We start from the raw sequence: 10,967 nt of genomic DNA on the forward strand, positions 1-10,967 counted from the left end.
CAAGTTTTAAAGTAATTTATTGCTTGGTGGGATAAGATCAAATTAAATAGTTGTTCGATTAGGGGTTAATGAAGAATGCAAGCAAGTAATTTGATCACACGCCGATCAATAGAAGTGGAAGAAACCATTGGAAGAAACCTTCGCAAGAAGTATTGAAACACTTGAAAGCTTCAAAAAATTCTAGAAAATCTATTTTAGCAGCCCTTTTTAGGCAGTTGATCTACTGATCCAATATTATTTTTTTATGTAATTACATACTTTGTATGTAATGTTGTTGGTACACCAAATAAAATAAAATTGTGCGCTTGAATGGGTTTCCATCTCAGATCATATTCTATGAACATAATATGCCAATGCAAACTTATGGCATTCTCTACCAGTTGACCAATGAATACAGCTTCGCTTTCGTATTATTTTATTTGTATTTTGAATCGCAATGATTCACGCACGTTCGATTTCTGTAAAATAAGCTTAAAAATATGGCATGCTTAGAATTTCTCAAGGGCTCATGACATGATGAGCTGGAGACATACACTTTTTTAGCTGGGACGGTATTGTGGCGAAAATATTTGTGTGCAAACATAATCGAGAACACGATTAAAGATGGCTGACCAAAGACTATAGATGAATGTATTTATTGTCTATGCAATATCTGATTAGTCTATGGCACAGATGAGACATGTATTACTTTTCTCTATGGATGAGACAAGTAAACGTCAGTTTCAGTCGGTTTGTGGAACTAGATCTTGAAAAACTGATTTAAATTATTTTAGAGTTATTTCATGAATTAAACTTTATCTTATAATTATGTCTTGGTTATTCGGGTACAGTACAAAACCTCCTCAGCCTCCTGCTGATGATGCCCCAGGAGATAGCGGAGGCGCAGCCGCGCCTCCAGTTACACTCACTAAATCTGAGAAAAAAGCGATGGAGGCTTATCGGTTTGACTCAAGTGCTCTAGAAAGAGCCGCTCAAGCTGCTAGAGAACTGGAGAAATCAAGTAAGTATGGAAATAACTTCAAATCGTAACCTTTTTTAGTATTGCATAATGCGATCACATAACCTCTAAGAAACATCGTGCATATTGCAATTCGAATTATTTTACTTACTTTACTTGTATATTTCAGTTTTGGAAACATAAAATTGACTTCAACGTTGTGAATAACTCAATTGTCAGCATGCTTATTGCACGTTTTGACGAATGCTCCTTATAATTTTAGACGCCCTTGCCTATTTGACACACTACGATAGCTGTGCCACTGAATTATATCTGCTTATCAGTACAGTTAAAACTTATGTCCCTGTTTGTTAAAAATTCCTGTGTTTAAGTACATTACAAAGCTAAGCGGCACTCTTTGTATTTTATAAACTCTGCATGTGCTACAGTATTACTGTGAGATTTTCATCCAATCTGTTAATAGGCTGTTCAATTTGCAGTATAGAAATGTATTTAGAGTTATTGTACTGTATTCCTGTGAATGAAATCCATCTAAACATCTAGGGATCAAAGTACATTTATTTGATTTTCATTGATTGTCTACGAATAACTATAAATGCTTGATTGTACTGTCTTGATTCCCAAACACTTACGAGTTACTACCAGGTGTTAGTGTTTGCGTAATTTGCGATTCCATATAATTTTTTTGCCCAACAAGTCTGTATAATTTTTTCCAGTATTAGATTTAATTACGCTAGCCACAAAAGAAAGCTTGTTAAATTTATACAACATAGATTTTACTGATTAACATTTTACATACTCAAAACTCCATACAGAAAACACTGGTTATTTTTAAAGTTACAGTTAAAGTAAGTTGGTGCAACCCAGCCTTAATTATGTGTTCACAAATAACCTTTAACCAACTTACTGTATTGAATGTTATTTTATAGAAGTGCTCTATTTTGATTTGACCATACTTTATAATGTAAAATCTTTTCTATTTATTTATGCAAAAAAAGACATGTGATGATGAACCTTTATCTCAGCTGGTAATTTCTATAATTTTATTTTATGACACATCATTTACATCTTGTTTGTAGGACATGCCAAAGATGCATTGGAACTTAGCAAATTGCAAGAAGCAACAAAACAGCAAGAGCAAATGGCTAAAATTAAAGAATATGAAGCTGCCATTGAACATGCTAAAATGGATCAGAAAAAGATTGATTATGAGGAGAGGCGTAAAACTTTGCAGGTACAGTCCATGCTGATCTTTCATTATTATTTTTCACGTATAATGTCTGTTCAGTAGTAGTTCATCAGTAAATGTTTATTCCAGGAAGAAACAAAACAACATCAAATGAGAGCTCAATATCAAGATCAGCTAGCTAAGAAGAGATACGAAGAACAGTTGGTTCAACAACAAAAGTCTCAGGAAGAAATTTTGAGAAAGCAAGTATTCTTTTTTCTAATATTTTGTTTAGTATCATAAATATTTGTATGAAAGTTTCATCAAGGATTATGTCAATGTTTTTAATATTTCCATATTTTTAGGCAAGAAGAAAGTGTCGCTAAACAAGAAGCTTTGCGGCGAGCCACAATTGAACACGAAATGGAACTGCGTGAGAAGAACAAATTGAAAACCATTGAAGCTGAGGCAAAGGCTCGCGCCAAAGCTGAAAGAGAAAACCGCGACATCACACTAGAACAAATAAGATTAAAAGCAGCTGAAAACAGAACTACAATACTGGAAAGTATAAAGTAAGTACTATTTTACAGTATCATCAAATCGGAACTGATGTAGATCTAAAAAATTGTGTACTTTTTTTGGTTTTCATGAATAAGCTTTAAAATCTGCAAATTAGAGACTTAATTTATGATTATTTGTTAGAACTGCTGGCAGTGTGGTTGGCACTGGTCTAAATGCACTAGTTACTGACTGGGATAAGACATTAGCTGCTGCCGGAGGATTATCCCTTCTTGCTCTTGGAGTTTACACCGCTAAGGGCGCCACATCGGTGACTGCAAGATTTATTGAAGCTAGAATTGGTAATTACCAGACACTTTATCGTTTAAATTAATCATCTACTACATCTGAGATCGAGCCTGGTGATGGAAATATCCTTGAATTTAAATAAAGACATTTTTAACCATTTAACCATTATTTGCAGGCAAACCCACCCTTGTAAATGAAACATCAAGATTCTCAATATTGGAGGCGCTCAAGCACCCAATACTAACAGTGTCCAAAGCTATTGCAAGTTTCAAAAAGCCATCAGATGCCCTGACGGGTGTGGTCCTTGCACCAACACTGGAGAACAAGCTGAGAGACATAGCCATTGCAACAAAGAACACTCGTTTGAACAAAGGATTTTACAGAAACTTGCTTATGTATGGGCCTCCTGGAACTGGTAAAACTTTATTCTCGAAGGTATGATGCACCTTTTATTCATATTATTATTATTTTATATTTTATTAGGTATTATGAATATTAGTAGTTGTAATATGGAAATTTTTATTGCAGAAACTGGCCAAACATTCTGGAATGGATTATGCTATTCTTACTGGAGGTGATGTCGCTCCAATGGGTAAAGATGCTGTGGCTGCTATTCACAAAGTATTTGATTGGGCAAACACCAGTCGGAAAGGTAATTGTTATTATAAGAATAAAACATTTTATAATGTTTGTTCTGAGATCTAGTTTCTTTGCAGTTTTTCTGTAATAATCTGATATTTTTGTAGGAGTACTTCTGTTCATTGATGAAGCTGATGCATTTTTGAGAAAGCGTTCCTCGGAAAGAATCAGTGAGGACTTGAGAGCAGCTCTAAACGCATTTTTGTATCGCACTTCGGATCAAAGCAACCGTATCATGTTGGTGCTGGCTTCCAACACGCCTCAACAGTTCGATTCCGCCATAAACGATCGTTTGGATAAGATGATTGAATTCGGTTTGCCTGGCCTCGAGGAGCGAGAGCGTCTCATCCGTTTGTACTTCGACAAGTTTGTTCTGCAGCCTGCATCCGAGGGAAAAAGGTGATTGTTAATAATAATTATGTATACTGACAATAGTGACTGAGTTTCTTGCGCTGTTTCTGAGCATTGACCTGTATTATTGTCCCGAAGCAATGGCAGTGTTGGGACATTTTTAGGTTAACTTTAACGACATTTTTAATTTTGAACTTTGACCGTAACTATAACGATAACCGATGTTTTTTGTATTTATGACAGATTTTTGATATTAGTTAAAGGAAGATGGTGCAAGTGCAACCCAGCCTAAGTCTACTAACAAGAAATAAATGAATTATTATTTTGTCACAGAGCACTCTTATGCATATTGTATGTTTATAATGGTTATGATACATCATTATGTATGTTTTTCCAGGCGTCTGAGCGTTGATCAGTTCGATTACGGCGCGTTGTGTTCAGTGCTGGCTGCGCGGACCGCCGGCATGTCTGGGCGAGCGCTGTCCAAGCTGGGCGTGGCGTGGCAAGCGGCCGCCTACGCCTCCGACGATGGACGCCTCACCGAACAGATGTGCATTGACATCTGCGACGACGCTGTGAGGGATCATCGTCAAAAGGTCAGTTGTTCAATTCAACCAATGTCTATGTTACAGTATAAAATAACTGTCACTGTTGTTGCCCTCTAATAAACAATTTATTATCTATTCCAAAGGGTTAAACCTCATAAGTTGTTGATAATAACTTAAATTGTTACAACTGCAATCGTTATTTTAACCTTTATAGATGGAGTGGCTGTCGGCTGAAGAAAAGTCCCGCAGTATGATGCCGTACCTTTTAGATTTGCCACCGTTAGACGACAAGCCCGAAGTTCATCAGAAGGCGACAATAACAGAACTGCCCTCAAAAGAAGACGCTGCCGTCAAATCAAAATCTGCATCCAAAAAGAAGTCGTCCCAGAAAGAAATGGAGACGGAAAAGTGACATCTACACCCAAATAATGCACCATCATTTGCAGAAACGATATATTCAAACGATAATGGCAATAATATGAACTGTGATAGTAATAACAAAATTATATACGATTTCACTATTACAAAACTACCAAAGTTTATTGCGTTAACTGATCGTGACATGGAAATACTGCGATATTTATCACAAAAGAAATAAGAGTTAACTTACGTTCCCTTTTGCTAAATTTGTAAAAATGATAAGCAGTCAAATAAAATTAATATTATTGTAAAGTGTGTAATATTAGAAAAAGTCTCGGACTGTCAATATAATACATTTATTAAGGTTAGGTGAATCATCTATCTAAAAGACTTTTTGTATTGTCGTATTATTAACACGTTCTGAAACGAATAATCGACAGAAACGATAAAAAGCACAAAGACTGCTCGCCGTCTATACAGCGTGGTCTGCACTCGTTATACTGAATTAGTAATTAGGTATCACTTGAGCTTCTGCTTCACAAAAGCTCAAAAGGCTATCTGCATTCCTACTCATTCAACTAACTTAGGTACAAACTCCTCTTGTAATAAAGCATTTAAACAATGACGTTTTGAAAGCTTTTAACTTCTGTTTTTACATAAAGTTTATACAAATTTCTTTCTAGAAAGAAAGTCTTTATACTTACACTATATGGTACATTTTATCGAATATTAAAGTAATATAAATGGATGTTGTTGTGAATTATTTTCGATAAAACTGGGTAATGTTAACCAATTTAGGTAGTCATATTTCAGAAATTATGTAGTTCCAAACTTTAACTAAAGATTGTGTTCGGTGGATTTCTAATAGTAACAATCTCCACAGTAACTTAATTTTAACATTCTGAATTATAAACTAATGAGCAAGAACAAACATGCTCACAGTTCTTTTGTTCATTAAGATGTAGTTATGAGCACAAATAATCATATATTTAAGAATGAAACTAAAAATGTGCATTTTCAGTGTATAGTGTAGTCTAAAGATGTTGGGACTGGGAGGAATTGGTTTCATCTTAGTTTATGGATTTGCTTTTAGGGAAAAGTTAAATATATTTATTGCGATCGGTGGTCTGGATAAAGAAAAAAGTAAATGTTGTCAAAATCTTTATTTAACATCAAAAGACAAGGACTACGGTACCATCAAACGACTTAACTAAATTAGTTTGTAGGTCCAACATGAAAAATAATAAATAAATTATTCCGATTGGAATATATATTTCTTGTTAGTGACCTACAAAATCGTCTTGAATGCTTATTGATTGAAAGTAATGAAAGGACATTAAGTTAGCATATGTATTTTCCTGTTAGTTTTAATCATCAAAAATAATGTTAATTGTTACGGATTTGTTATTTACTTGTAGTTAAATTAGATACATCTGTCATGGTACACGTTGTTTTATTTGCAAATGCACCTTGACAACAATATATTTAAATACATCTTATTATTAAAATACATCAATTCTATATAAATAAATAGTTATTATATCTCTATTAAGTATGCTTTTAAAATATAAATATGGTAAGCCACAGCAATTTCATTCATGAAGGTACATTTTTATACATAACTAAATAATGAAATAGAATTTTTTTTTATAACCATTTGGCAGGTAAATAAAAAACAATGGCGATCTAATTAAACATTAATGATGCATAGTAATTTACAGTTATTTTAGTAAAAAATAATTTTGATATTGGCATGTAAGTTATTGGTAGACAATGGCAATAAAATGAATAACAGATAAAGACAAATTTGCTAAAAGTAACACCATGGAATGGACTTTACATTTTTTAAATCCATGAGAATAATCTTTATTAGACCTAGCTAAAAAATATAACACCTATCTATTCATTTGTTCAGACACGAATGTTCGAAGCTATTACTTACATACTACTTAAAACTAAAGTACAGAAGTGAAATGTAGAAGAATAAAGAAAACAATGTATTTTATACACTGACCAATTGCTAAAGAAAAGCTTCTATTGTGTAAAAAAAATGCTGTCAGGTACAAAGAAGTACCCACTAAGTCTAAAAACATCAGATAATTCTCAATTATCACAAACCAAAGCATTGGGTAGGTAGGTACGCAAATATTCAATATTATTGTCATTGTTCAATAATTTGGAAGTAGTCTTCAGCCAGACTTTTACTGTACAATACAGCAACTGTGGCGGTAGGCATAGGCGCCATTTTCAGGCACGATTTAGAGTAGGTGCACACCGTTGATTTTTCGTCGGCCGATAGTTTAGTCGGGCAGTTGATCAGTATGGGCATGTATGCGCACACTACGCCGATTCGATTTGGCCGATTCTTCATACAATTTAAAATCGGGCACAACTATCGGCCAACTAAAAATCAACGGTGTGCGCGCCTACTTAGTAATCAAAATATGATGTAATAAACCATTAAAGCTAACGCAGCAGACACAGTGCACTTTATCATTCTTTCTATGTCAAACATGATGTAGTGTTTCAACTACTATAGTTATTCTTAATAACATAAGATAAAATTAAAATTCAATAAATATGGCGATATCAATGCTGTTAGATATAATATATTTTATGAGTGGATCAATAAATTTATAACATAATTATCTTTGGTTCACTAATTAAATATGATATTTTATAAACTGTAAGCTATTTGACAAAGCGACACCTACACAGAAGACAAAGAAATCTAGATAATGCAGAAGCTTAACATGAAATTGTAATTTGAGATAACAAAAAATATTGTAGTTTTATCTTATCTTAGAAGAAAAACGAAGATTATTATAGTCTCTAAAACAATATTTTGGCAATGACTAAAGATGTCTGAATTTCTCATTCTATCAAATAATTTTAGTAATCTTCATAATAACAAATGAATATAAATTTATATAAGCAAAAATGACTTAAATTAAACCTATTAAAATAGAGAATATTTCCATTAAGAGTGAAGCATAATCATAATTATGTGTAGATAAATATGAATCAGCTCATCTTTAGATCTTAATTGAAGCTGATCTTCTTACTTGCTCACAATGGAAGATTCTTCTCAATCTCATTATTATTAATATTTAAGAGTTTAATAAAATATACCTGCTTAAAATTTCTATACAACACAATACCCATTTTATAACTTTTTATCAATATTAATTGAGATTAGTTATGTTTAGCACCACCACAGCACGACGTCTGAGCTGGAGCTTCATCTTCAACCACTAGAACCCTGGACGTCCTGGACACATCAGCCTGGGAGTTGCGTTCAAGCCTTTCTGACATCTCGCGTGTTAGTTCAAGGAATAGATCTTCTACACCTTGATTTAATTTTGCAGATGTGTAGAAATGCTTCGCACCTACCATGGTTGCATAACTGAAAGAAAACATGAATATTTCAGATTTATTATACCATAGCTATCCTATTTGTAGCTAATTCCTATATAAATAGAGGTCCAAACAGACAAAAAAGTTCTATGGGATATTCAGTTTTGTTGAAGGAGTTGGTTAGTTTATTTACCTTTCTGCTTCTTCAAGTGGTACAGTTCTTTCATGTTCCAAGTCAATTTTATTACCAGCAATCACAAGAACTATGTCAGATCCCAGCATTTTTTTCAGTTCTTTCACCCAATTTTTGACCTAAAATAAAAAATATGAATAAGTTGATAACTAAAATGCTCTGTTTCTTTATTAATGATCTGTTATTAGTAGATCTTACCTTCCCAAACGAGTCTTCATCTGTAATATCATAGACTAGTATAGCTCCATTTGAGTTCCGATAGTAAATCGGACCCAAAGCATGGAATTTCTCTTGGCCAGCTGTATCCCAGATTGACAAGTTTATGCGCTTGCCATTAATGTTGATTTTTTTGTTCAAAAATGTTGCCTGGAATAGAGAGTAAATTGAGTGACTAGCTAGTGACGTAGATACAGACCCCTACAATAGTCTTTGTTGTGAATAGTCAGTATTTTTATCTGTCATCTACCTGTGATTATTGCATGATTGATGATTCAAAAATACTATTCTTAACACTTTCACGGACAGTAACCCAGACACAATACAAGTTTAACAGTTCACTGTTCATGGAAGTGTTAAGCATTCTATGTACTTAGTTTTTCAAATGACAGAGATAACTAGAACACAAATTAATATTAAACATAATTGTTATTATGCATTTTCAAATGACAGAGATAACTAGAACACAAATTAATATTAAACATAATTGTTATTATGCAAGAACACATTTTAAACTGCAGTTACTCACTGCATTCCTCTGTTGTATTCAATTACTATAATATGTTCATCTTAGTATCTGTGATATGACATAGATTCAAAATCAAATAAGATTGATTTAAAATATAGGTTTGTATTAACTATCTAATAAATGAAGTCCAATTCCATTAAGCATATATCCATTATCCATATTAAGTAAATGTTTTTCAGCAAATTAAAGATACCAATAGTTATATCAGTTATTATTAACAAAGCTGCCATCACCAAAATGGCTATTACCAGACAAAGACCTTAAGTTCAGAAATAAGACAAAACTTCTTCATTTGAAAACCCCAGCCAGATTTCCTGGATAGTTATTGTATTCCAATAGCAGGTACTGGTAAGTGATAGTCCTACTGTAGGTTGATCATAAACTAGTGTTTCGTCGCCATAGTTGTTGTTACGACATTCACCTCAGTCGCATATGTACGTAATATGCGAAATTAATTAGACCACCTACCTGGAGCGTCGTGAGATGTTTGTCATTGAACTTGTCCTCAATGTAGCGCAATAGTATGGAAGTCTTCCCAACGCATCCTTCGCCCAATAGCACTACTTTGAAGTTATATGAACCGTTAGCCGCAGTACTCATGATTACAACACGATAGTGTTAGTTTTTACACGTTAACTATCTATTTACGAATATTAAATTAGCGGCACACACGCAATAAATATGTATGAACAAACGTTTCAAAACAGGTGACGGACTGTTTTTACATCACGCCCACAACAAACTTATTGATCGCGGCCGTACCAAATGAACAAGAACGTTAATCTCGAGTTCCTATTTTTCAATTTTTCAGCAATAAAAAACACGTTCGAACATTCACAAACTCGTCAGTTTACAGAATCACAAATTACACAGGGACTGAGCGAGAAAGGACAGCTGACACTGACAACTTTGTTGACAATGACGTTAGTGACTTTGACGGCTTATTTTGTTCGAATCTTTCCGTTTTCCGTTAAGGCACAGGTATTACGCAATACAGCCTAGTCTTCAGTTATTAATATTCTTAGGGCTTATTTATCAATAGTCAGATATCTTTTAACTGAAGAATAAACTTGTCATTTTGACATATTTCCCATACTGAAACTGTCAATGTGCCAAACTTGTTCTTCAATTAAAAGTTATCCGACGATTGAAAAATCGGCCCTTAGTTAAAAAGGTTTAGTCATAGCTGGGCACCGTTAATCAAATAGTTAACTTCGTTAATCGTTAAACCGTTAATAAAAAAATTAACTTCGTTACATTTCGCAAGATTTAACGCAAGTTAACGTTAATCGTTAATCCGTTAACACATGTTAATAAAACGAAAGAAATTACTTATTTTGTATGCAAGGTTCTAATAATTTCGAAAGCTTGTATAGCGCATGGAATTTATTCCTGTTTTATGTTTGCGTTACAAGCTTTCGAAATTATTTGAACCTAGGCTTGCATAAGTACAATTATTTTTTTCGTTTTAGTTTCCAGCAAAATTCAGTTTTGCTGCGGCTGGCTCGTGAATTCCAGCAAAATTCAGTTTTGCTGCGGCGGGCTCGTGAATTCCAGCAAAATTCAGTTTTGCTGCGGCTGGCTCGTGAATATAATGCGCGTTTTGAAGGTGTCGATATCTTTGCGAACACTAAGCGCAAGTTTAAAAGAGATGTAGGTGCGTTGTTGAATTCAGGTGCAGGGGCTTGTGGCTGAGTGTGGAATCATGGAACTATTATTTACCTACGGCTTCGCCCGCGTGTGGTTTAGCCTGTTACGGATCCTTCTGGATCGTAGATTATAAGTAATGATGCTTTAAGTTTCGCTAAAATCCGTTCAGTGGTTTTTGCATGAATGAATAT

General features: G+C 33.9%; 2 protein-coding genes across 2 annotated transcripts; one reads left to right on the forward strand and one right to left on the reverse strand.

Moving 5' to 3' along the window:
* The first annotated feature begins 683 nt into the window (after window positions 1-683).
* On the forward strand, window positions 684-6,849 carry bor (ATPase family AAA domain containing bor). The gene is made up of 10 exons (XM_028315941.1): window positions 684-1,000; window positions 2,038-2,192; window positions 2,277-2,389; window positions 2,492-2,698; window positions 2,829-2,986; window positions 3,109-3,368; window positions 3,462-3,585; window positions 3,680-3,971; window positions 4,321-4,519; window positions 4,686-6,849. The coding sequence occupies exons 1-10, from the start codon at window positions 808-810 to the stop codon at window positions 4,881-4,883; spliced, it is 1,899 nt and encodes a 632-aa protein (XP_028171742.1). The 5' UTR covers window positions 684-807; the 3' UTR covers window positions 4,884-6,849.
* Window positions 5,980-10,025, reverse strand: LOC114361030 (RAS oncogene family member Rab21). The gene is made up of 4 exons (XM_028315942.1): window positions 9,595-10,025; window positions 8,580-8,747; window positions 8,382-8,500; window positions 5,980-8,237 (listed from the first exon to the last, which is right to left on the reverse strand). Exons 1-4 carry the CDS (start codon window positions 9,724-9,726, stop codon window positions 8,027-8,029), a joined length of 630 nt encoding a protein of 209 aa, XP_028171743.1. The 5' UTR covers window positions 9,727-10,025; the 3' UTR covers window positions 5,980-8,026.
* Between the last annotated feature and the right edge of the window lie 942 nt (window positions 10,026-10,967).

Source organism: Ostrinia furnacalis, unplaced genomic scaffold (genome assembly GCF_004193835.3).
Source record: "Ostrinia furnacalis isolate ACB-3 unplaced genomic scaffold, ASM419383v2 OfSCF5394, whole genome shotgun sequence".
Lineage (NCBI taxonomy): Eukaryota > Metazoa > Arthropoda > Insecta > Lepidoptera > Crambidae > Ostrinia > Ostrinia furnacalis.

Excerpts from the sequence above, each read along its gene's own strand:
- LOC114361030 (XM_028315942.1), bottom strand. The coding sequence starts at position 9,726 with ATGAGTACTGCGGCTAACGGTTCATATAACTTCAAAGTAGTGCTATTG. Across the intron at positions 8,501-8,579 it reads ATGAAGACTCGTTTGGGAAG|GTCAAAAATTGGGTGAAAGA; the intron begins GTAAGATCTACT and ends TTTTTATTTTAG. Across the intron at positions 8,238-8,381 it reads CCACTTGAAGAAGCAGAAAG|TTATGCAACCATGGTAGGTG; the intron begins GTAAATAAACTA and ends GTTTTCTTTCAG.
- bor (XM_028315941.1), top strand. The coding sequence starts at position 808 with ATGTCTTGGTTATTCGGGTACAGTACAAAACCTCCTCAGCCTCCTGCT. Across the intron at positions 2,987-3,108 it reads ATTTATTGAAGCTAGAATTG|GCAAACCCACCCTTGTAAAT; the intron begins GTAATTACCAGA and ends CATTATTTGCAG. Across the intron at positions 4,520-4,685 it reads TGAGGGATCATCGTCAAAAG|ATGGAGTGGCTGTCGGCTGA; the intron begins GTCAGTTGTTCA and ends TAACCTTTATAG.